At 37.3% G+C, this 27,853-nt stretch overlaps 1 protein-coding gene and 1 long non-coding RNA gene across 2 annotated transcripts; both read right to left on the bottom strand.

Moving 5' to 3' along the window:
• Positions 1–20: 20 nt before the first annotated feature.
• slc24a2 (solute carrier family 24 member 2) lies at positions 21–21,924 on the bottom strand. The gene is made up of 10 exons (XM_056264575.1): positions 21,728–21,924; positions 18,712–19,771; positions 10,133–10,171; positions 9,908–10,016; positions 9,737–9,811; positions 9,207–9,283; positions 8,102–8,242; positions 7,691–7,780; positions 1,538–1,704; positions 21–1,435 (listed from the first exon to the last, which is right to left on the bottom strand). Exons 2-10 carry the CDS (start codon positions 19,618–19,620, stop codon positions 1,186–1,188), a joined length of 1,857 nt encoding a protein of 618 aa, XP_056120550.1. The 5' UTR covers positions 19,621–19,771; positions 21,728–21,924; the 3' UTR covers positions 21–1,185.
• A 3,500-nt stretch (positions 21,925–25,424) lies between these two features.
• On the bottom strand, positions 25,425–26,580 carry LOC130097608 (uncharacterized). The gene is made up of 2 exons (XR_008808319.1): positions 26,513–26,580; positions 25,425–25,781 (listed from the first exon to the last, which is right to left on the bottom strand). It is a non-coding gene; the product is annotated as an uncharacterized LOC130097608 (long non-coding RNA).
• Positions 26,581–27,853: the final 1,273 nt, after the last annotated feature.

The following is a 27,853-nucleotide window of genomic DNA, read 5'->3' as shown; positions in this document are numbered from 1 at the left end:
CAAGTAATACCGCTTACATGTAGGTTTAGAAATAATTTTATTTTGTCCACCACTCATGTAAATATACTGAAATTATGAATGGATAGATACATTTGTATTTAACTAAGAATGACAGTCAACTGCAAAGCTGTTGGGTGCTCCATTTCTTTAGTACTTTCACTTCCAAATTTCATCCCATCATCCGAAATTATTATTTAAGACAGGAATGAGAGGTACAGGCAGAGATTCTTAAAGAGTTCTGCAAAGTGCGGCGTACAGATCTACTTACATTGACACCGGCTGGCAGCTCTGATAACAGTAGAGTCAATAAAAGTTCATGAACCCTGCTCAATGTTCTAGACAGAGGATGATGATGAAGACCTGTAACTGTAACTGACTGTGAGAAGAGAGTGATAACTGGTTCTCCTCTACAAGCAGAGAATGTCTTGCACTATTCATCCATTCATTGGATTTCGCCAAACAAATCACATCAAATTAAACATCAGTCCCAGAGAATAAGCATACAAAATATCGCATTTTCAAGTAGCATCATTAATGTGGTTGATTATATTCAATAGTGCGAGCGTTTCAAATCTGTGTCGGATACTGTTTATTTGCAGTTTTAGACTTCTGAAGACTACAAGTCTATTCAATAAATTATATGATATATTATACTCAGAATGAAAATAATCAGATAACGATCAGAAAGGACCAGCATTCGGACAAAGCAAATATAGAGCTTTGTTTCTTCCTTCTTTCTTAAGTTATTGTGCAACACAAGGCTTATGATATCATGAGCTTTAAAGCACAGTACCAGGATCTTGATTTATTTGCTATTGCATCTTTGCACCAAAGGTCCTTTCCTGAGTCTGTAGACATTCCCCACTTATGTCTGCCTCCCCATTGGATGTGGTGTCTCCTCGCTCTTAAAGTCCAGCCTCATCCTGCAGCATATTAAAAATGGCTAAAATCTACAGTACATCAAGTCACTATGTACTGCTTTTGAGAGTGCATGCAGAATATTGCACTACTTTCCCATAACAAACTACTGCTTGGAAAGCCCTGCTACTCAGACGTCAGTAGATATATAGATGCAGTGCCACAGCGCAGCTTCTGTGTTATAACTCGTATGCCCTGGAGTGCCTTCGGAGCAATAAAGGAGGGTCTGTTCCTGGAAAACGAACAACGGCAGGCGTGATAAAGGAATCAGATGGAGACTGGGCAGACGATAACCTTGTCCTCCAGCATTACGCTGACCACCAGAAACACAAAGTACAGCAGGAACATGAAGAAACCCAGCAGCTTGCTCATCCTCCACTTGCACACAGCGATGGAGATAATGACGAAGAGGAGCATGAGGAAGAGCAGAACGATGGCGCAGAACAGACCGTTGCTGCTCACGGTCACTGGAGCCAGATCGTTCAGGATTGCAAAGAGTAACCAAGGAAATGGCAGGCTGGAGACAGTGAACAGACACAGGGCTATGTATTAGAAGCTTGTTTTAGGTAGTCGACGCAATAAAATGAGGATTATTGAGTTGATGATGAAGATCTCTCACCCCACAGTGATGTCAAATATGTTGGAGCCGACTGAGCTGGAGACGGCCATGTCGCCGAGACCTTTCCGGGCGACAATAACACTGGTGATGAGATCAGGAATGGAGGTACCAGCCGCTAGAATAGTTAAACCCATGATCTCCTCCGTTATTCCAATAGTCTCGCCAACCTGCGGGAAAAAATTGCATTGGGTGTTTAATGTGCACAAATATTAACCACAGTTGATAACACTATGATAAAATGATGCTAACCTGGTATTAGCAACAACTGTCATCAAAGAAATGAAGTGACAAAGACTTTTACTACATTCCTAAATTCATTTATTATGATTTTACTCTGGTAGCACTACAGGAAAATGTGGTAATTTGGCTATTTTGGTGGGAATTATGGTTACCATGGTAAATCTCTGTGAGGGCAAATAGAGTGGTGCAGGTATGATGTCACTTTGTAGGCCAGCCGGCAGTTCGCATCACACTGGTTCCCTCGAGAAAAACCCAATAGGATTTTCCCATAGGCTTTTGGATTATCGCTAAAAACAAGCTCTGTGATCAACAAAAGTTTATGATACTTGCACGTTTTGTCCATCAAGATAATTATCACAGATGAACACCACTTTTGAAGCCTAAATGCAGTCGCCAGAAGTAAAAAGCTAAAGGTAGGCTATAAACAAACTACACAACGGTCCCATGAATTTAACGTCCCCATCACTAAACTTCAGAAAACTCTTTAAGTTTTTATCTAAAAACATTTTCCCAGAACGTTTGAGTTAGAATAGTTTATAAGAGCACAATTATAAGCATAATGAGGCTGTAAAAGCGGACTGAGTTTACCAACCTGTTCTACTTGATGACGTTTAATCTCCTCGACAGCCTCTGTAGTCCCATTTAGCCATTTGTTAGCAACTGCCTTTTTCAAGACATGTAATAGCTTCAAAAAATCTCGAGTGGCGTAATATTGATGTATTTTATGTCGTAGAACAAAACGTGAAAGTGTCTTGAGCTTGTGTTCACCACAGACCTTATTTCAGCAATTTAACCAAAACCCCATTCAAAAAACCCATTGACTTCAGGAAGATGGAACAGGAAGTGCTAAAATGCTAACTCGTTTCCGCTTTTTGGACTACAAAGTGATGTCATACACGCACCAATCTATAGAGTGCAACAGTGCCCATCCCCCTTTTCAGCGTCGCTGGTTCCGTAATTTTTTTTTTTCATTCATTTTTCTCAAAGGGATTTTAAAATAGTCATTGTTAAAGAGTTATAAGCCATGAACCAAGCCAATCAACTGCGAGGAGAATCACAAAACTACAAACTTTGATTTAAAGTACAAAGGTTTTTGAAAATCAGACAAAAGGTACAAGACTGTTTACAATTACAACTGTCGATTATACTGTATGTATTAAAATATATATACTTATATTAATTTATTACAAAATATGCATATATATATATAAACATGTCAGCCTTTTGAAAGCATAGGGAGATCGACTCGATTATGTCATTTGCAGTGCATTATGGGAGTGGGCAGAGCTAAAGAGCTACTTTGGAGCATCTCGACTCTCTGATTGGTGTAATTTTCTGTACAGCATCATGGGTGATGTAGTTTTTCCACCCGGAATTCCACTGTTAAAGGGTAACTAAACCCTAAAACAACTTTTTTTAGTTAATGATCTGTAAGACTGGGGCTTTATTAATGCTGTTCATTGATTCGAGTCCATTTTTTGACATTTGGGTATAAAGTGTTTTAATTCTACAATATATGGTGCAAAAACGTCTGTGTGCTGCCCTCTTCAGGATGAACGGTGGCTGCTGCAGTTGAATTTTCCTATTGGATGTTGTGGTGCTGCGTGATGTAAGCAGGCACCAGCTCACCACCACGCCCTGCCTACAGAGAGACGCGTCTCAGGAGCACGCCCCTCCGCTGGGCTCTGCCCACTTTTCCAGCATTTTTCAAATATTGCCAGTGGGTGGAGTCAGGCTCTGACCAGAGGCTGAGTAACCTTTTAAACACGATTTTAAAAATAAGCTGAAATAATGTGGGCTGAACATGTTTATAAGTTATCGAGTCAAAATGCAGTCATCATTTACTCACCCTCAAGTTGTTTCAAACCTGTATGAATTTCTTTCTTCTGCTGAACACAAAAGAAGATATTCTGAAGAATGTCGGTAACCAAACAGTTGATGGGCCCCATTGACTTCCATAGCATGGAGGAAAAAAAATACTATTGAAATCAATGGGGCCCATCAACCGTTTGGTTACCGACATTTAGGGCTGGGCGGTATGACGGTATATATCGTTACCGCGGTAGAAAATGTCAACCGTAACAGATTTTTTTATTCCGTGTATACCGCGAAATGCAAATAAGTGGGCGTGGTTAACTCGCGTGCAACGTGCCTAAGACTGAAACACTGAGAATTGTAAAAAGAAACACGGAGAAAGCAGATCAAGAGGATCCACAAAGGAATTACATTTTCTAAAGGGTTGTTGTTGTTGTTAACGTGATATTTTCGGGGGGAAAGGTGCAGCAGTCACTAGAGCAGTGCAGCACCCAGGCTACAGATTAGTGCACGCTCGCAACGGGGAAAGCTGGACAACAACAGTTATCAATATCGTAACCAATAGTTATCTGCATCTTTCCGTCTCTTATGTATAGTTTTTAAACACGCAAACAGCTTGCCGCCCGTGGTAATGAACAACCTGCTTGTTAAAGTGATTGTATAATCCTGCAGCCTATCTGAGGCAAAATTACTAAATATGCATCGCGACTCGAGTTATATATTTCTAACTCCAAATAATTAGCCACCGAACCAGCTGATGAAATCTTCCTTTGATTCGATCCGTGATTACAACTTGACACTCAAATTAACCGATTGCATTTTACTGATGCAGAAGACGCGCGCGTGCACACGCACTGAGGGAGCGCGGTGTTCACCGGGCTATGGTCAAATAATGACGCAGTTACAAGGTGTGTATAATTTAAACTAGGCTACTTAGTCAACACTAACAGTAGCTGCTGTTCGGTTTTCAAACTGCTGCTCCCCTGCTAGTCACTTATGAACTTCTATTGATTAAAGCGCAGGGTGACGGGTTGCCAGATATCACAAAAAGAGCAAAACAAGCCCCTTAAAAACGCAGTGTAGCCTAAGCAGACATGGCAAAAATGTACCGGGGAACACATTTAAACAACTAGTATTACTATCCTACAAAATTAAAAGGAAGTAACTAATTTATCATGAATAGAATAGTCAATATAAAATATTCAGATATTATAAACTGATACTGATTGATGAAGTAAAGCATAACATGAGATTGAAAAATGATTCAGAAACACTTTATTTAAAGTTTAATTGCACCTATAAGTAGAGATGCACCGATTGATCGGCTGGTGACCGGAATCGGCCGGTTTTCACGTGATCGGCCATGATCGGCGACCGGCCGGTCAGTCTGACATAATCCGATTTTATGCCGGTCAAATGCACTCGGGCGCCGCATGATTAACATCGCGCAACATCAGCATCACACGTGCACACGGAACGCGCACATGTAGGAAAACTCATGAATTACGGCCGTTTCACACCGCAAGCGGGAGCAGCGCGTTTTATTTTTGTTTGGCGTGCATGTTAATCAATGAGTGCATTCAGACCGGGAGCCGGAGAAGCGCGTGAGCGTCGAGCAGGAGCGTCGCGTGAGCAACAGTGAAGCGCGGGTTTCGGCGTGCATGTTAATCAATGAGTGCATTCACACCGGGAGCCGGAGAAGCGCGTGAGCGTCGTGTGAGCAACAGTGAAGCGCGGGTTTCAGCGCCGATCGAGTCCATTTTTGCTGCGCTCAATTTAAGTGAAAGCTCACTTTTGATGGACAAAATAAATATGATTTCATCCAAAAAGTGCCCAAAATGCACATAATTTGCATGTCTGTTGTGTTTTAACAAGAACTGAAGTAGGCTAGGCCAGGGGCGTAGCCAGTATTGGGCCAGGGCGGCACTGGCCCGCCCACATTACTCACTGGCCCGCCCAGGCAAGTTTGATAAAAATACATTTTTATTATTCAAATGTATTTATGAAAATATATTAATATATACCTGATTAATTGTTGACTGCTGTGTGTGTTTCATTTGTTTTCCGAATAAAACTTAACTTAAAAAAAAAAAAAAATTAACTGGTGAAGCAAGTTGTAGAAAGCCTTTCTCCGGAACGTTATTGGTTGCTATGGTTGCTGGGGGTTCCGACAGGAAAACTCTCAACGGCGTCGGCGCCACAATAATGGCTAAACAACTTTCTTTAATGTGCTATTTGGAAAAAAAAAGCAAGAGTTGAGGAAGAAGACACGCCACTGCCTTCATCTTCCGAGTCCATCCAGCCCAGTTCTTCCGACTCATTACCCCAGGAGAAGGCTAGTCAGGTGTTGGCGCCGGCCGCTTCTTGCTCCCTCTCTCCCCGTCAGCCTGACGCGGGTTTATCCGCCGATCTAACTGTGATATTATTATTTTAGCTTACTTTATTTTCGGGTGAACTGTATTTGCACTGCTGAATAGAATAAAATAGACATTGTCTACTGGTTTTGTCCAGCCTTTATTGAGCTCTGTTGGTTGAACATGATGATTTGCCGAATATAAAGGTGTAACTGTTCTTTCAGTTTGTCTATTAATGTTAATTATTATTGAAGTCATTTTTCAATAATTATTATTATTGAAGTCATTTTTTTCTAGGAAAAACTATAGGCCCAGTCACATTTTCACTGGCCCACCCAAAATACAATTTCTGCCTACGCCACTGGGCTAGGCTATGTCAGAAAGAAAATGAAGAGACAAAAATATTTATAGAAAATTTACCCATTTAAACTTGTTTTTATTATTTCCCAATCGTTTCCCTGCACATGCTCCACTTGTCCTGTTTAGCTTGGCTGGACATGTGTCAGATGAGAGAAGAACTGTGTGAGAAATATAACTTGCCATTGATGTACAAGTGATTGCAATAGGCCTGTGTGTGTGTGTGTGTGTGTGTGTGAGAGAAATATCTTTATACTGCAAGGCTATATTTATTTTATTTTTATTTGTAATTTATATATTATTTTATTGTCATTACCTGTTTTCATACAGAAGTTTAGTTTGCTAAATATCAAATTGTTTTAGTTGGATATTGGATGTGAAAAGGAAATGGTTATTCCATAACACTGCACTTTAGATGTGTGTGAATTTCCCACACCAGCAGTAATTTATATAGTTCTATTTTATAGCGATTATCTGTTCAAAAAAATGTTCTATTCTATTAAAGAGAAGATAGAAAATAAATATTTGTGTGTGCTGTAAAGTGGTTTGAAAAAATTTAATCGGAATCGGCTAAAATCGGTATCGGCAGGTCAAACTCGAGGAAAAATCGGAATCGGGATCGGCCTAGAAAATTGGAATCGGTGCATCTCTACCTATAAGTTGTATTTAATATCAATCAGTTGGGGGCAGTTTATCTAAAAGTTGATGAGTGTGTTTTGTTTATATTTAGCTATCTAAATAGTTTACCAAATAAATAATTTACCAAATAAGAGAAAAAGAAAACAATGTGAAATACTATTCATTTCTAAAGTATTTGGGTTTATTTATTATAAAAAGCCCTTTTTGTCGATTTTTCGAGAATAACTACATATATAAATATCTATATCGTGAAATATATCGTTACCGTGAAATAAAATGAGTCATACCGTGAAATAGAATTTTGGTCATACCGCCCACCCCTACCGACATTCTTCAGAATATCTTCTTTTGTGTGTTTTTGGGTGAACCACTGTTATAGTTGATTCACTGGAAAACCTGGCTGAATAGGTTTAGAAGTGTTTCTACAGAGGGAGCTGATGCAGAGCTAGAGAACAGTTGCCTCTGAGGAAAATGACAAGAATAGCTAATTGGCTTTAGGATTTGGCTGGTTTTATTGTGCTGCTCTGAGTTACAGATTTAAAGCAGAGTGATAAGGATAGATCAACCTTCACCTATGACTACCTCACATTGAAGATAACGCTCCTCTTTCACTCAACAGTTCTATTCTTTTTTTGGACATCCAGAATCCCTACAGTGTGCCTAATTTCAGAGTAAATCTAACAGTAATTTAAATACATTGCTAAAAGAAAGGGCATTAGAACAGGTGTGCGTGAAGACATTGAGGTACCTGATGAGCCCACCACACCATCAGGTAGGAGAAAATAGCAATCCAACAAATAGATCCCAAAAATGTTAACGGGAAGAACTTTTTTGACGTCTATGGAAGAAAAGAGGACAGGAGGAAAATTAAGGAAGGGGTGTCATGCTATTCAAATATATATACTGTGTACATATATATATATATATATATATATATATATATATGTAATAAACATATAAACACCAAGCAATCTGTTTGTTTTACAGCCTAAAATAGCAAGTGTTAGGGAATAAGTCTTTTAGTACCACTATTGCACAGAAATTGCATGTTGCACCTATAAATACAACGGCAGGATCTGCTTTGCTGTCTGCTGTTATAAACAGCATTAAATATGTCAGTTTCTCAAATGTAAAAACAGAAAATGATACTCGATCATACATCTCTGCGGACATCTGGCAGAGACAGCCACAATGGAAAGACGATGGGTAAGATTAAGAGGTATGTTGCTTTTTTTCTCGGTGTGTCTGGCCATGCCAAGCTCAGAGGCTGGTCTTCATCTTCCTCCTCCTCCTCCTCAGCCTTTGAGATTAGAACCACAAAAACACAGTGATGTTAGTGAGTTGCCAGTGAAATTTTAGTATAGAGGGTATGCATTGACGTCCCCCACAGCCGGACTGAGTGGCAAAAGAGCTGCTGCGTGGATTTAATTGGAGATTTAATAGGGGAAACTGCAAAAACGTGAGTAAAACAAACGATTATCAGTTTAAACTAAAAGTTGGACTCGATATAGTGTTCCTTATAATTTACCAAAGATCCAGTGATCCATGGATATTGACATGCAGCCAGGAATCGTGTTTCCTGACATTTATATGTGCCTGATTTCGATGGCGGGGAAATACATCAAGCAAATTTAGGCGTGAACGCTTTATATAAATACAATATTGGTAGGTCTAAATCCGGGCGATCACTTATATCAATGTTATATTCATATCGTCCAGCCCTAAAACTTGTATAGTTTTTTGTCAGTGTTTATTTAAAAACATCAAATTATGCAGAATATACGATGGTAAATATTTAATTGATGAGTTGTCAATACAATATATAACAATACAATATTTAGAGTATGATTTTACTCCTAAATTCAGCATATTGAGAAAAAACAACTAACTGCAAATCCATGTTTCGCTGCTTGCCAGTTGTTTCTGTGAATTTGCAGCGATCCATTTGCTTCTGAAGTTTCGGCAGTCTGTAAAAATATACCTCAAATTTCTTGTCAAATCTAGTTTTTACAGTTAAACGCAAAGCTCTTTCCGATATTGGATGTGTTTTGTGTGTTTTTTTGCGGCATTCACGCTGAAAACAAATGCTGCCGCTCAGTCTTTTTGCCACTCAGTGGGCGTAACTGCTGTCACTCCAGCCGACGGTGACGTCACGCGCATATTTGGATCTTAGGGCTTTAGATATATTAATAATTGGAGGGAGTATGCTGGACATGTCCGAGGTGATCTGGTCGTGTTTAGATTATTGTGTATGATGACATCACCTCTGCTCCAACACTGCCATTCATGGGCGGAGTGACTTCTACCTCCACGTTACTGCTGTTGGGAAGGTTCTTATCGGCTAGAGAATAAAACAACAGGAATCTCAATGTAGTCATTTGAAATCTTATTTTAATATTACAATATGTAATGATGTGATTTAAGCACTAACCCCAGCACTATCAGCAGATTTTAAATGCTTTTGACAGACGTAAATATTCACTAATCATTGTATGTGGTTGTAGCCTGTGGCACACAATAGGAAGGACTTTTTTTTGTTGAAAAAATCGAAATGTTGCTGCTGATGTTATTGTGCACAATTTCCAAAGAAAAAATGCTTGTCTTTATAGTATTCTTTTAGAAGTTCTGCATCAGAAATGACTTTTTGTCACCAAATCACCAATCACTTACGTTTATTTGGAATGGCCACTTTTCCGTGGATAAATGGCCAACCCTACTGTGATCATCCAGATTTTACACAAAATTTTACACAAAAGTGTTCCACGTTGAATTTAAACAAAACATTTAAACTCACCAACACCATTTGCCTCATCTTCTCCCTTTTTTCTTGCGATCTTGTGTAGAATTGATGCCTTCTCCTTGAACTTCCCTGAAGTTTATTATTTAATTAATAAGACTACAAATCTACAACGTATCAATATGTGTGCATATTTGTAAATTTGGAGTGGTTGTTTTAGCACATTACCGTCACTGATAGGATCGAGTGTGTGAATCATTAGTTGGAAGATGCTGTTTCTCATGAGAGTGTTGTGGAGGGAGGCGGAGCTTCCTCCTCTCTGGAGGCGGGGTTTAGCCTTTAGGGAAAAAAGAAGAAGAAATACCGTCAGATATATCTAATAGTATTGTCTATCATTACCTAAATTATGCTGAAAAGCAGATGTAGATGTTGACGACAAGTGCTGATACTTACAGAAAGTTTATTTTCTTCATCGACTACTTCAGTGATAACCTTGAGAGAAAAAAAGAGAGAAACAGAACTCATTGAATTCCATGAAAAGTAGTTTCTTATCAAAAAAAAAAAGGGGGGGGGGGGGTTGTCAAATTAACAATTAGTTTAGACACCTATTCTTAAATAGATAGTTAAATTGTAGGCTCCTCCTACAAACAGCAACATCTCAGCATTATCTGAATCTGGACTATATTAGTAGAAACGTTAGCAGCAATGGAATTCTAATCTCCATATCAAGTTTAATTGTGTATATATATATATATATATATATATATATATATACATACACACACACACACACACAAACATAAGATTTAAAAAAACATTTATACATCTTTAATGCTCATCAAGTCTGCATTTTTTAATAAAAAAATATTGTATATTACAATTCAAATTACTGTGTTATATTTTAATATTTTATAATGTAATTTATTCATGTAATGGCAAAGCTGAATTTTCAGCATCATTACTCCAGTCTTCAGTGTCACAGAATCCTTCAGAAATCATTCTAATATGCTATTATTATTATTATTATTATTATTAATAATAATTATTAATATTATGATTACTTTGTTATTATGATTATCAATGTTAAAAATAGTTGTGCTGCTAAACATTTTTTGTGGAAACTGATGCATTGTTTTCAGGATTCTTTAAATCTACCAATCTCTCTAAATATATACTACAAAACTTAGTTAAAAAACTAAATTAGTTTAAGCATCATTTTTTTTTATAACAAGTGTTTTCGGTTCAAGATCCTAGTGGGGTGTGTAATAATAATAATAAAAGTAGTAATATTTTAACCATTAACAATATATGACCAGTACATATGGCAGTACATACAAACAAAATTTATAAATAGAACGGGACTCCCTCATGACCTGAAAAAAAAAAACTGAACAAAAACAAAGAGAAGAGGACTTTTAAGGCCACCTTTAAAATAGATCAGATAGGTAACCAAGAATATGATAAGCCGGTACACAGAAAAGCTAAAAACAGCTAAGACCTGCTGTAGTTCTGGTCTTCTGCCTCTACGTGACCCTAAATAGCACTTCTTAAGTATTGTATAAGAAGACCTAACATAGAATTTTGACCCACCATCCAAATACCATCAATAACAGTTTCAAAGACACCACTAAAACCAAAATATCAAAATCACTCCTTACAAAATTCGGTCTCGAAATCTCATACAGATGTGGCCTCGAGCATTACATCCTTTCAAACAAAAAAGTACTGCATTTAATACCATATACAATAAATATGCAGTAAGTCAACCATATAATACTACACTAAAACTTATGAATTTTTATATTATATTATATAAATGTATTTTATTAATATTTATATTTATATATTAACATTTTATTTAAGTTTTTATATAAATACATATATATATATATATATATAATAAGTTTTAGAGCCAAAACATTTTTTATTTTATTTTTGTGGAACTATTTCATAAGAGAGAATGAAATATTGTTAAAACATTTTAAATACATTTACACTTTACAATATACTTTACTTTCCAAAATGAGTTTCAGATGTGAAAGCTCTGCTCCTAAAGGGTTTAAATAAGCTGTACTGAAATAAGCAGTTGCCCAGTGGGGTGGCAGCACCAGCACAGTGTCCTCATGAGAAAATGAGTTGGCTCAGCAGAGACACACGAGCAGCCTTAATTAAGCCTAATCAGCCCAGTAGAACATAGAGGGCTTAAGCACGTTTCGCTTGTGATTAGCGGGCCCTGCCATTTGCTCTCTGTTCATGTTTCTCCCTCCCCAGCTTTGGTCTTTCTGCAGGTGGAAGATAAGCTCTGAGCGATGCCTGTGGAAATAGAGCTGAGCTCTGTGTGCTCAGCAAGCTTTAAAGCAGAGGTCAGCCAACAGGAGACCAGCTTGCTGACGCTGTCTGACATTAATGGACGTTCTGCTGCTAGGCCAACACTGAGTTAAGGCCGTTCGCACCAAGAATGAAAATTACATTAGCGTTATGTTTATTCATACCTACTTTCCAATTGCCATGAACATAACTGCAGCTCACAGTCAGATGGATTCTGATTGGCCGTCAAAAACAACAACAAAAAAACGCTCTAAATGTGATTCCAACAATATAATTTCAAAACAAAGTGTCGATCATTATTGTTATAGTTGTGGTGTGGACTTCGCTATTCTCGTATAACGTTAGTTTTAGTTATCATTCTTGAAGTTGACCTATTACACTGGCATTCTTCAGATTATTAAAATACTCTTCACACTAAGACAAAATGTCTCCTTTGAACTGTCCTTTGACTCCTCCAAAATGGTTCTTCTATTGAATCGCTACGAAAACCCTGTTTTGGAATCTTTATTTTTAAAAGTTTAGCGCAGATGCAAGAGCACATTCACGTTACAAAACTCATATACAGCAATCATGTGAACATCTTTATTTAACATAAAATTAAGCACCAAATGGTAAAAAAAGAGCATAACCAAACCCTCAAAGCTGAACCCTGCATCAAGATCAGTTAAAATGACTGGTGTTTAAAGCAAACCATTTTTTTAAACATGGTAAAATAATTGAAGTAGAAAATGGTTTGAAATAGTGTATATTTTACTGCATTTCTTTTACAAAGTAGCAAATTGCAGAGACTGTCCCCATTCATCACAAAGGCAGTTGCATGAATATGCGATTCAAAATCATCTTTGCCCTGACTTTTTGAGCCAATCCCCTGAATCATAAATCATTCTGAAGTTGCAGGAAAATTACAGTACTGATGGGCTGATGGCACCACCGCAACATGCACATTTTTAGCGACTAGCCGAGATGTGAATGGCAGAGGACAGGAAAAAATATAAGTCCATTTCATGTTTTTAAGAGTCGTCCACAAAGGAAAAGAATCAACCTTGTTGAAGAGCTACCATATAAAACGATTTCTAGATGTTTCACCAGTCATGCACACAATACCCATTAGCTTAAATTCTAACAGGATGACCTGTCGACATCATGTGAAATTGTTAGAAAATAAACAACTGACCTTGTGAAACCTTAAATTCTAAACTTTATGCATGACTAAAAATGGATTGTGGAGGTAAAAAAAAAACCCATTGCAAAGCCAAAGCACATTTAACAAATGTTATATAACTTTGTCATTGTATTTGGCATGACCTGTACCCTTACACAAGACACAGATGCTGCTGAAATTGAAGTCAATGGGATCAAGGGCAGTCTTACCAAGAGCAGCATAATGACATTTGCAGAGTAACAGTTTTTAGCAATTAGTTGGACCAATTAGCAAGCTGGATCCATGCAATGCCACCATTACAGTACTATATATAGTACTGCAAGCAAGCACAAGCATATATATATAGCACTGTGGAATTACTGTTTTTTTAAATTCCCAAATTATTTAAAAGACTAAACCTAATTCAAACTTCGCCAAACCTAAAGTAACTCCATCAGTCAGTATAACAATAGACTGTCCTTTACATTAGTCTGTTCCCATTAGTCTCCTGGCCTGATGCCTTTACTAATGAAGATAATTCAGCATGATGTAACAAAGTCACTGGAGATGCTGAATCATCATTGTTTCAAATGAATCCAACAAAAGATCCAATTGAGCTCAATTCTGCAACAACTGTTTTTGCACACATCTGTGGAAAAACACCGACAGACAGACTGTTTACAAGGTCGATAATCTTGTGGAGTTCATTTCAGAAGTTCATTTGTGGAGTTTTTATTCACATGGGTCATCTGGGAACTTGAATTGCCTCTATAGTGTCTCTCAACAAGGGTCCTGTAGTTAACCAGAGAAGGCAGGTGAGCACACTAAAGAGGCTTAAGGTGACAGGTAACCAATTTTAGAAACAGATGCATTTAAGGATTCACAAATTAACTCACACAACAAATGACACCTTCTCACACTCTCCCCTCTTTACTTTTCATATGAAGTTAAATATCCTTAAGCACTTAGAAGTATGCTTAAATATTCTAAACATTAACATATTACATAACTAGAAAATCAAATGCACTACTTGTTTTTTATAAGTCAGAGGGCACTTAGAATAGTATACAATCCACAAAATGAATTACGAAACCAATTTTGCAATGACTTTTGCAAAATAACTATGCGCTGTTAGTGTTTTCTCAAGAAGTGTTCGTATTATTTTTAACTCCGATACACAGCTGCTTTATCACTTAAAATGCATAACTATGTTTACTAATCATTTAAAAGGTTTCAAATCATCCATAGTGGCGCGGCACGGTGTAATTATTAATAATTAAAAATGGTCTCCCAGGTTATTGGTTCCCTATTCCCTCAAAAGTCTTCTTCAGAAGCCAGGTCACTTCCCTAAGCACTAAGAGTCTTTTTACTTTGGTTGGCGTCACCCCTTCCTAAGCAGTTGATTTGGGATTACAAAGGATTTCAGGTAGGGAGTCATAAACTTCAAACAGAGATGAAGATATCCGCCATGTTTCTGAACTTACATTACACACTAACAGATACAAAGGTCTTAGAAAGAAATCTGATGTCGTGATTCAAAAACCTGCTGGTTTCCCACAATACTCTATATTTGAGTCCTGTTTAAAAAAGAACAGGACACCTGTCTATACTTAGCAGTACTAAAAGGATCACGTCTTATTGGATTAACCCGAGCTTCGGCTAAAGGAGCAAAGAGCACATGTCCCAACTGCCCTATACCAACCCCCTGAGTATTCATTTTAGTTTTAGAAGTCTTTCTAAACCAAAGCCATTTTTCATTCCAATCCAGAAGGGTGAAAATCATTTGTAAAGTGCTCTATAACACTGTCATCTTCTACTAGGCCTACCTGTCAAATCAATTCTGAATGAAAAGTGGGAAACAACAAGCTTCCTGGAATCATATTCCCAATGTACTGTGATGACATTCCTACATTTAAAAAGCAATCTACCAACAAAGAGCCATCTAACACTAATGAATGTGGGTTTGTATAGATAACATGCTACTAATGGTTCTTAAAAGTAAATGTAAATGCCCCTGATGCATTTCTAAGAAGCCTATCAAAGCAGCGCGGTATAGCCTGATTCACCTGTGTTCCATATGTGGGACAAACTGCATCTGCAAACAACAAATCCGACTCCAGCTGTTGGACAAGATACAAACGACAGCTTTAACTGGCTTCATATGGGCCTAAACTATATCAAAAATACATTTCACTAAACTGATGATATATCCAGATTCATGTTAATTTGACAATGCATGGCATACAATCATACATTATTCATAGTTGTGGGTTAATATACAGTGGCCACAAAACCATTTTTTTGGACACTTTTGGAAAAATGTCGCTGCATTAGTGACTTCTGCATATAAATTTTGCTTTTATAAACTGTATTTGTACTGTATATGTGGCTAATTTGTCTAGATACTTTTTGGAGCCACTGTTCAATTTCTTACCAAAGAATTGTAATAGAATCAAGATCTACTGGAAATATAAAAATCAGCTGCATATACTGTGTACATCGATGTTCCTTGTGCCAGTCAGATTTATGCTTATTAATAATGCGTATTTGATAGAGAAATAACTCCACCCAGTTGTTGTTTGCGGTGTTTGTCCTATAATGCACTTGTAATATTCTATGACGGACACACACACACACAAAACATTTGAACAGTTCAGTAAACAGTTGATGTGAATCTCTAGACGTTTTGCTATGTCATTTTTTTTTTTTTTTTAGATTTTCCTAATGACCTAATCAGTATTTGTATAGTTTTTCCCAGTAAAAAAATCTAAACATATTTAAAAGAAGATTGCAAACACTGCTGTTAATATATCTTGATTCTTAGTTTATTGATCTTACCGTGCTGGCAAGTTTAGTTTTTCTTGTTTAAACACAGTTTAAAATTTAGTGAGGTTTATGCTTAAAACCTAAAATTCTCTGTTATAAGAGAGATGTTTAGACAAAATTCCTGTTATAATTGGCTTTATTGACGCCTCTAAGGCTTTTGATAGAGTTAATAAGACAAAGGGGTGTGCCTGATGGCATACTAAGAATTTTGTTATATTGGTACGCTAGTATGACAATAAAATGGGGTAATAATAGTGTCTCAGCTCCTTTTGGAGCAGGAAAATTGAATATGGCAGGGAGGTCTACTCTCACCAGCCCTTTTTAACGTTTATATGAATGAATTGTCAGAACAATTAAGTGAATGTAAGACTGGATGTATGGTAATATCTTAATCAATCATCTTACTTACATGCTGATGATTTGGTCATTTCTTCTACGAGTAGTGCTAGCTTTCAACAGCTGCTAAATGTATATTCTGATTATCGGATTAAATATGATGTTCAATATAATGCAAAAAACATTGTTTCCATGATATGTAGAACTAACGGGGATAGGGACTTTAATTTTCCAGATTTGTATCTGTCAGGGCAAGTACTAAATGTATGCACTAAAACGAAATATTTGGGGCAAATCATTAATGATGAAATGTGTGATGATGAGGATATGTATAGGCAGCGTTGTAAGTTATATGCCCAAGCTAATATGTTGGTGAGAAAATTGTATGTGTGTCCAGATCAGGTTAAGATGAACCTTTTTAGAGCAAACTGTACTTCTTATTATGCTGCTCCTTTGTGGGTTAAGTTTTAAAAAAGTGAGCCTATGTTTATTTGTTGGCTGGATCATTCACAGAATGCTATTATTATGCTGTTGTCAAAACCTATAGGCAAAGTGTGGTGCAATACCAGTCACCTATTAGAAAATTTTTGTTCTTCTAAATGTTTTGTATTGTATGTAATTTTGTTAGATATTTTTTATTTTTTATATCTAAATATTAGATATTTTTTCACTGCAAAACGAGACAAAATACTGCTTGTCACAAATTGAGATTTGAACCACAAAACCAACCCTAAGAACTCTCTGAGGTAATATCAACAAAGCTAATTGAGCCAAGAAAATACAAATATAGAAATCCTGAGATGTCTGGCTGCTAAAAGGCTTTTTAGATTTCTTCCTTTATATCTCCATCTTGCCTCATCTCCACTACTCTTGATCTCGCTGTCTCTGTCTCTTTTTCTGCTGTCTATCTCTGTTGGTACCGCAGGGGTTCTGGACTTACTCAGCTGATTGTGTACTCAGAGCAGTGTTGTCTGCTCTGTCCAGGTGACACCTGATAGAAAGCCTAATCCGGCTCAGAGAGGTGATAAAACTGTCTGTGTTCTTTTCATTGGGAACGCTAATTCTCAGCCAATATTTGCGTTCAACTCCCATTGCTACTGCAATCAGCTCCTTAGTTCTGTTGTAATTGCTCAACAACCTTAGAAATTCCCGAAATCCACCATAAAAACCAGTGAGCATCGGCTGCTCGCTATATTCACATAGCGTAAATCAGTTTCTCAACTGGTGGGTCGCAAGACTGATGCTTTTGCAAGACTTTTATTTTGAAAGACTTGCGTGAAAGCTGTTGACACTTCTGTCAGATGGATAGCCTAAGTGTCTGAGAAAAACGCGTTGTCCTGATTCAGTAGCTGCTGTCAGATGAGATAATAGGCTCGTTTGAGATGAGCAAAATCTGCACAGAACCGATGACCACGACGAGATGCATGCCGGTTAGAAATGTGTCCGAGTGTGGTCTGCCTTGCTCTGATGTCATGCTGACGTTATGTGTGGCAAAAAAAACTCTCGCGACGGCGAGGCGGACGCGTCGGATTCTGCAGTCAAGCGCAGTTGCTCTCCACCGACTGCGCTGATCAAAAGCATGATGGGAAATGGCTTGCTGACAACACAGCTTAATGCTCAATGATTGTTTTAAACAACCATGATGCATTGTTCTCTTTTAAAATGTGTGTCAACGGTTTTTGTGCAATAAATTTGCTTGAATTTTTTTTTATTATAACAGGCCTATATATTCCTAAAAAAAGAGGGTCGTGGCTTAATGACCATGGGAAAATGTGGGTCCCATGGCCAAACCAGTTAAGAACCACTGGCGTAGATGTTGCTATGTCTTTTTGAATCAGTCTATTCTATTGGTTTCCTTAATGTGCATAAAAGATGCAATTCGACATACTACCTTTAAAAAAAATAAACTATTTATTTTTATTTAACATGTTCGCTGACAAAAGCATGGAAATATAGTTTTACCTTCCACCTCATATTATATCCATCCTAAAAGTGTTGTGAGCAAACACAAAGTTTCTCAGGAAAAATGTTTTAGTTTTTTACCATCACCATTGTCTCTTTAGGGGCATAAGTGCATATTTCAAAGTGCCGCTATTGCACAATGGTGTATTTTAGAGCAAAGTTATAGCACATCAAATCCATCTTCATAATATACCAGTGGTTCTCAACCTTTTTGACTTGAAGGCCCCCACTGTAAATAATATAAACTATCTATACAGTTATATTAGATAGATACCTATCTATCTACTTTATATATATTTGCTGAGCCCCACTGGTTAAGAACCACAGTGATATACTGTTTCCTAACAGGAGTGGAAGGAGAGACATCTGTAATTCACATCCACTGAATACCTCCTTTGACCTGGGAAGCAAATAATTCGTCTGGAGTAATGCAACTCACCTTAGGAGGAGCTTCAATGTTGTCCACTTGATTCCTGAGAAGTTTAGTCTTTATCAAAGTCTCTACAGACACGTTGTACTTCATAAAAGTGACATAGGTAGCGTAACAGCTCAACAGCGCAATGCTCTCACCATAGGTAATGTGGTTATCCAGGAAGAAGACGATCAGCATAATTAGTCCAATGATATAAAAGGTGACATCTCTAAACAGAGGCCACCAAGTGAGGTTGAGAATTTCACGTGAAAAGAGAGCGCACATCCCGATCACGAACAAGATGTTGAAGACAGCAGAACCCACAATGGTCCCGATGCCCACGTTGCTGTGTGAGACGAACACCCCGATCACGGAGGTGAAGAGCTCGGGTGCAGAGCCTCCAGCGGCCATGAAGGTGGCGCCCGCCACGTCATCCGAGATCTCCAGCTTTTCTGTGATCACGGTGAGGGCGGGAACGAAGAACTCGTCGCACACGATGGCGAGGGCGATGAACATGTAGATCATGCCGAACATATGCAGCGAGACGGCACCCTGCCTCCTCTGCTCCAGTGTGAACAGATCCATAGGGTAGTCGCCCTGGCCGTGTTCATCGGTTGAGGCCATGGCGATGGGCGTATCTGCTGAAACATTATGCTCTTCTTTGGAAGACAGGACAGTTCTGTGTGGCACTGGCTCTGCAAGTCCCTCATGGTTGGCGAAAGAGGTGAGTGGCATCCATCTCGGGAACGGGCCCAAAGTGAGGGTAAAGGCACTCCAGGACAGGAACAATGTGAGGGCAGAGAGGCTCAGGAGAAAACCAAAAATCCGTGAAGGGCGTAGTTTCCTCCTGACATGCTGCAATCGGTGGCGCTTGCTGTTCCGCTCCAGAGGGGTGCAATCTGACCCCAGTTTGATGCTGGGGAACGTGGGATCCATTGTTGACGGGCAGCTCGGGGGTCCGGTGGTCCGAAGTCTATGGAGTGCCGGTCATGGTTACTCTCCTACTCTACTTAAACCTGACAGGAACAATGTACTCCCCGATTCCTCGAAGGGTCCAGAATCTCTAATGGTTTCCTCATAATAATCTCTGAAACACAACATATCACAAGAGTGTGTGAGAGAGAAAGATGATTCTTTTGGATAAAAAACATAATTCAGAAAGAAATCACAAATATCATAATTACCAGTCAGTGATTCCAAAATATAAAATTTTAGTATGACTGAATGGCATGAATATTCATTTTATGTATTCATCCTACTTCATTTAAGTAGGATTAACATAACAGATGCTTTCCTCAGCCAATCAGGTTTCTGGCTGTCAGTCACCTTGCTGTAACCTATTAACTTCTAGATCTGCATCTGTCTTTGCAGTAAATCTAGCAACATTTTTAATACTACAGGTTCACTAATCAAAGATGGAAATGACAGATGCTGCGGTTTTGGTTTGGCACACATACAAAGCTCTCTTTCGCAGTATAATAGTGCCATTGAGCTGTAGATCTACAGTAATCGCTGTGAAAACTGGACTGTCAACAAAGCAACAGAGAGCTTAACTTTTCTCACCTCACTTCCTACTGTAACTTCGAATAATTTAAATGATGTCAATGCTTTGTGCAGATTTGGTGATAGACCATTTTTATCTTCCCATAGTTTCATAGTTCAAAACTAATTTGCGATGTTAATTGCCATGCTGTAAGAAACAATAACCACCAGATCTGACTTAAGTACAAATACAAATGTCAGAATGATTCAGTCATATTAGTCTGGAATAAAACCAATTAATTGACATGTTAGCACATATTTTCACGTGCATAACATTAAAACACAAAGCCATCCAACAGGTCACTTTAGATCACCCTGATACTGTATATCAAATCATATTAGACACCTCACAAGTTATCGTTCTCCTTTTTGGAGGCCTATATAGGCTACCACGTGAGTCCTAAAATAGAATCCAATCACATATGAGATTACCAATCTAAAACAGTCTAAACCATTGAATGATATGACAGTTAGTTACAGTTAACATTGCCAATAATTCAGCTCTGTAGTGTCTGTAAATCAAAAATGTAACAATCACAGTGTGCAGCCACTTTTGTTCTGATCTGTATAGGTTACAGGAGGACATGACTAATGTGCCTTAAACCAATATATAACCACTATAATCTGGCAGTCCTGTACTCACACAATGCATACAACTAATAAAGTAATAATTCATTCACACATGAGATATTAATCCAAGCAAAAAGAGTGTTGCATGGCTTATTTCATTACAATAAGATAAACCAATAAATAGTTACATTTATTATATAAATGTATATATATTTCTATTATAAATAATTAAAATCAATTATTAATAATAATATTAATTAAAATATAAAAATGATCAAATTAAGCAATTTTTCCACCAAGCAATATTGCTCTGTAGAAAGACGATTTTACAGCTTCAGTATGACTCATCCAAGTCAGAACAATAATTCATATTTTAACTTAACATTAGAACCATGAAGAACTCGTTGGCATTTTTATGAATTTATATCTTTCAAATTTTAAAACTCCTGGCTGCTTCCTCTGTTGAGTCCATCTGTCAAGTTAAGGATTTAATCGGATCTATAGGCCACTGTTATCCTGATTTACACAGCCTTTACTTTTACCCTAACTCACAGTATATCCCAGCACATTCTGTATCACACACTCTTATATATATGCTTAATCAGCGATCATATCTGCATGATAGGAATATTAAGAAACAAATCAGTAAACAGCTGAATGCACAAGCACAGTAAATGAACACCACTTGCATCGGTGACCTTGATTTAAAGACATATTTATAGAAAATCTCCAAGTTGAACAGGATAAATAATCATCCCACCATTTCACATTAATTTAATAGAATTACCTTAAGCCTTTCTTTGTATTTTTGCATTGGGCTTATAGATCATATACACTTACATGAAAAACTCTTCATTAAGAAATAATAAAGACAAAAACACAGGACAAACATGCCAAATGCCAGAATACCACTATTAAATAATACATTTACCTTCACATCTGGTGGTTTACCGTGTATGGTGAACCTCTCAGAAGAATCCCACAGACTTATGGACACCACTTGCTGTTTCACTGTCATGGATCAAGAATGCTGCTACTGCTGCCACAGGTTAAAGGGGAGGTCTGATCTTTCCTCTCTCGCTCCCTCCCCCGTCTCACTCTCTCCTTCCTTGTCCCATCCCTTACCCATTCGTTCTGTCATTGCCAAGTTGGGTACAGAACCTGCAATGGTGTAAAGAACACATAATGTGTCAATGGGCATAATGCGGCATTTTTTCATGAAAGTTTTCGAAAGTACAAATATTCCATGTACTCTCAATCAATATGAGATGATAAAATGCATGACATAAAACAATTAGCACAATCTTTGTAAAATAATTGGTAAAAAAAATGTTCACCTTTCCAAAACCCATATTCCACTTGTAAACACTTGTTGTTACACTTTATACTTTGATATGATACTTCGAATTATAAATGTTAGCAGTTGGAGAAGTAGGTTGCATGGATAAAAACCATAAGATTACATAATATTTTGCCAGACTTATATATCTCATTGCTCATCAGATTTAGAGGGGATTTTTTTCCAATTAAATGAACATCTTTTCTTTCTCTGTGTTCAAGTACTAGTCTAAAATAGTCATCTTTAGCTATGATCTCACTCTTGAGTGGTCATCTGTGTTGCAGGGTTAAGATTACCTTTAGCCACTCTCTTAAAACATGGCAAATATTATGCAATCTCTACACCGCTCCCCTCCCACTCCATCCCTCCCTTTCAGATAAACTCTGTCTTTCTCAAGGGCCTGTTCCCAGAGACAGATGCATGTCAGCGAGCCCCACACGCAAGGACAAGATATACGCCAATACCATAGAGTCCTGAAGCAGCTGTAACCCATCCCACTCTTACTGGACCTAAAGCTGTCATCCAGCCCCATAGATTGAAGCCATAGATTATTGCATCTTTGTGAGGAGAAGATTAGGCCTGTAAGGCCAGAGCTTTCGCTAGGCTTTAAATAGCATATGAGCGCAGCATTCTGGATGCAGCTGAACCTGACCCTGCCCTGCATAGAGGACATTTCAGCTTAACTATTGACTAATTCCACCTCCAATCAACCACACAATCTTCCAGGAAATGGCCCAGGAGTCTGGTCCTTGCAGTTACATGGAAAATCATGTAGAGTGTGCAAACACATCTGACCTGAGGCTAACTCTGTTCTGCAGGGTGAAACATCCTCCTCCTGCGGTTCTTGACTCTCTGGAGATTCACACTACACTGTACAAACATTGCAGTTTAATTGAGTTTGCCCGTGGTTGGTTTAGGCATTAGGATGGTAGGCTATAGGCCTACATAAAATGTTATAACTACATATTACACTCCATTAGTTGGTGACAACAAGTCATCATGAAGTCAGAATTGACCATTTTTATTTTTTATAGAACATTGCAGTATTTATTTAAAATGAAAATATTATTCCCTCTTGCAACATCCCGTATCTTCTCTGATGACGTTTTTACTGGCGCAAGGGCGGGACAACCTGTCACTCACATGATATCACAGCAATAGCAAACCACAATCATCCAATAATCCAATCAATTCCTGCTAAACAAAATTAAGTCCTGCCCTTCATTTTTTCTTGTTCAAGAAGCCAATTTGCTCGTATATGCATCACAATCCTCCTGAATTCAGTGATGAAACAGTGAACTCTGACCCCTGTGTGTGTCTTTGAAGAGTGATGCATCCATGACCACCATTATAATAAAGCCGCATCTGATGTCACAAGTGTCTTTTTTTAGTAACTAAGGTCAATATTCATACATTCACAGTTATATAAAGACACATAAAATAATGCAAAAAAACATAAAGCCACTACAAAAGTCATTTGAGGTAAAAACTTTTTAAAAATTAAATTAATGAGTGAGTAGATTAAAAATTAGTGTTGACGTCATTCCTTGTGTCTTCTTCGTAAGTAAAGAAAAGAAGGTCTGGTTACTTTAGCAGCAAAAACGCTAATTACTTGCTTATTTTCGAATATACGACTTTCTTACTGTGAGTGGCTCTGGCTCATGGTGTTGAATGACACTGATATAGGTGTCGTGTCCACCTTATTTTTTCGTAAAAGCAGGTGCGTATGGAATTATTTTTGTGCCGATAAAAATGAACGTAACTTTTCAAGAAATCAATGAAAATATAAATTGAAACTGAATAAAATATGTTTGAAACTGAAAAAGAATGAATCGCAGGCAATTTTTTGACTTTGTTTTTAATACACTGCATGTTTTGCTAACTATTCCTCATATTTCTTTTACTGATCTAAACTTACAAATGCGCTTCAAGAGTTTTCATTTACACTTCTGAAGTTTTCATTTACGCTTCTGAAGTTTTCGTTTACCCTCCCTGAGTTTTCGTTCGCTGTTCTGACACAATTCTCTCGTGGGGGCGGGGCTATTTGCAGTGTGTTCTCATTGGCTACTGAGTTTTTGATTGACAGCTTCTTGACCTGGAAGTGAAGACGTCAGTGTTGCGTTTACTTGTGTGGATGTGAGCGTCTGTAAGCGCAGCTTTCTATTTCATTTAGGTGATATTAAGTTATGTTTGTTTTTGAATTTTATCTGTATTTACCTGCTGCTGCTACTACTTTGTCAACAGAAACTTTTAGGAGCGCAAGAGATCTCTTCAGTCTATTCAGGTGTAATTGTACATCAAAGTAGGCCTACTGTATATGCCTACTTAAAATATTGTGTCCAATGTTTTAGGAGAATATTTGTTTATTCCTGATGATTCTCTTGCATGTTAGGCTCTGATTAGGTTGTGCTATTACAATTTATAGAGAATAGCCTACTAGTATACGTGTGATATATTCAGCCATCAAGAAAGTTTCACTTCAACCAGGTAATCAAGGTTGGCAACCATGGCCATCAAATTTCTCATTGTTACCATATCCATTTACACTATCAAAATGTATGATCACTTAAATAAGAGGAATTTAAACTATGAAAATTACAATCGTGGCTTGCTGTCAGATGATACAGACCTCAAAGGGCATTTCATTACATATTTCACACAAAGAATATTTTTGTTGCCATTTTTTTAATCATGCTGATAATTTTATTTATTTCATTTAGTTAATATTATCTTCTAACATTTAAAATTGTGAATATATTTGAACAATCATCAACAGGTTCAATTATGACTTACAAAATCAGTTAAATGAATTTAAATAAAAAATCAAATAAATGTACATTCTTTATTGTCACTACAGCATACACAAGTATCAAAGTGAAAGTCTTGGATGCGATTATGTTGTGACAGGAAAGACCAGAAGCCACAAAACATTAACTGCATACTATACATGTAATGCACAGTATTCTCATAATATACATACAAAATGCATAATTACAAAGATTTTTAAGGAAATAATCCATCTCTGTGAGTCCATATAAGACAAGTGGATTGAAACCCATGTATGACAGTTGGTCGGAAGTGATTTTTAATAGTTAAAACAGTTTACATTATTAGTATTTTTCTTATCCTATTGTTTCACTTCAGAAGGCATTGATTCATCCACTGAGGTCGCATGGACATCACGGTCACTGTGTGTGGTTTTTAAAGCATCTTTAGGACTCGCAGAGATGGATTACTTTCCTTAAAATCTTAATCTGTAGAAAGAAAGTAAAATGCATCTGGGACAGCATGAGGGTGAGTAAAATAAGTGAGAATTTTATTTTTGGGTGAACTATCCCATTCATATGCTGTTGGTATGCTAATCCATGATCAGCATAGACTAATAAGAATAAACTGCAACCTCTTGTGTACTTGTAAACTGTGTTTGTTTTAATCTAGAGCTCCAAAGAAATTAAAATATTTGCTATTTTATAATATTAAAATAAAATACATCAGGTGTCTGAAGATCAGGATCCCAGTCATTCAAAGGTGATATGTCTGAACAAAGTAACATTATTGTCTGATGGAGACAGTTGATCTCTGGTATTATCACTCCATCCTCTATGTCAGCATCAGAATTTTGTTTATGGAAAAGTTGCTCAACTCCCTGGAAAATGAGAAAGGAAATGTATTATGATCTAACAATACAAACTGCTTTGAACTCCCACATGCAGTAACAAGTTGCAGACTTAAAATAATTATTTCAAACAAATTATATAAATGTTCTAAGGGATTTTACAGTACTAAATATTTACCTCCGAGTCATGCACCATTTATCATCTGTAATACTGTCGTGTAACCAGTAGATGGCTGTATAGCCCTATAAACATTTATCCATGGCTGTGTATTCCCTAGTTGCTGGATGTTTTCAGTCATTATTACTTGCATGTATTAGGTTTTGCATTTGGACACATATTAATTATTAAAGACTATTAAAAATTCAACATTTTTCTCCGAATTTTTTTTTGTTGTTGTTGCATTATTATTGCTCAAATATGGACACAGAAAAAGCATTTTGTTGCATTTTGCAGAATAAATATTGCGCAGGGTGATACTTCAAAATAATTGAGTGTTTACATATTATGAATAGAGACGTGAAATGTGGTCAAGTCCTGTCTCTCCTCTTTTAAAAACTCTGCATCGCAAATTAATCAGCAATTGGCTTTACATTGCCAAAGTTGAATCGGGCAGTGATTGACAGCGCTCTTGTACAGATACTGTACAGTACTCTAGCCCAATGTTGTTTGGGGTGGCAGGGGGGAAATATGATCTAATCGAAGACTGTAATGAAACCGTAACGTTAGATAAACAAGTAATTTAATGATTGGGCTAACTTACCAATTAAATCAAGACGACACTGCTGTATAATGTTATGGGCTCTCACTGAGCTCTAATATGCCTCTCCAAAAGCAAGTACTGTATTATAAATAGTATTAGTTTAGTATTAATTCATAAAAAAAAAAAAAATCGGACTTACCACGAGTAACTGTTAGGCTATCCAGTATTCTGATATCGACGATGACAAATTATATCATTCGTCTGTACTATTCCTTCTATAAGAAATCACCTCAACAATATAGTGTAGCAGTAAATAAATACAGATATAAACTTAATATCACCTAAATGAAATAGAAAGCTGCGCTTACAGACGCTCACATCCACACAAGTAAACGCAACACTGACGTCTTCACTTCCAGGTCAAGAAGCTGTCAATCAAAAACTCAGTAGCCAATGAGAACACACTGCTACTAGCCCCGCCCCCACGAGAGAATTGTGTCAGAACAGCGAACGAAAACTCAGGGAGCGTCAACGAAAACTTCAGAAGCGTAAATGAAAACTTCAGAAGCAAAGGAAAACTTCAGAAGTGTAAATGAAAACTCTTGAAGTGCATTTGTAAGTTAAGATCAGTAAAAGAAATATGAGGAATAGTTAGCAAAACATGCAGTGTATTAAAAACAAAGTAAAAAAATTGCCTGCGATTCATTCTTTTTCAGTTTCAAAGATATTTTATTCAGTTTCAATTTACATTTTCATTAATTTCTTGAAAAGTTACGTTCATTTTTATCGGCACAAAAATAATTCCATAGTAGCGGCCATTTGAGGCTTCCGGTGTCATCCGCTTCCAGTAAAAAAAAAAAAGAAGTAACTTGCACTTGTATGTTTAACCACAGATGGCGATAGAGAGCTAGTGCACCTTTATATGACTAACATATGTTTACATACCATTTTAACCGTCATATTGTAACAATTATGTTTTGACATTTTAATAAATAGGCCTACGTTTGAATAAAAAGTTGTGTCCTTAATATTTTTATAAATAAGTTTATAAATGACGTAAAGGCAAATCAAGGACATACTGTAGGCTACTAGTTACCGTTTACTGTAGCATGTTACATGTCATTGTGGTTTGCCATTGCTGTGATGTCATGTGAGTGACAGGTTGTCCCGCCCACGCGCCAGTAAACACGTCATCAGAGAAGAGATGTTGTTGCAAGAGGTAGGGGGACGTTATTTTTGATTAAAGATTACAAGGGCACTTGAATTAAAAAAAAAAAAATGTGCATGGATAAATCATACTGCCCTACCCCTACAATGTGATCTTATGAAGTATCTTCATTTCAAAACATAGACTGTATAAACCAGTTTCAAACCCACACTTTTTTTGCTGTTAAATTATGG

Source organism: Rhinichthys klamathensis, unplaced genomic scaffold, assembly GCF_029890125.1.
Source record: "Rhinichthys klamathensis goyatoka isolate OS25496 unplaced genomic scaffold, OSU_Roscu_1.1 h1tg000222l_1, whole genome shotgun sequence".
Taxonomy (NCBI): domain Eukaryota; kingdom Metazoa; phylum Chordata; class Actinopteri; order Cypriniformes; family Leuciscidae; genus Rhinichthys; species Rhinichthys klamathensis.
Note: the sequence above shows the minus strand (reverse complement) of the source record. Positions and strands in the feature narration are given on the sequence as shown.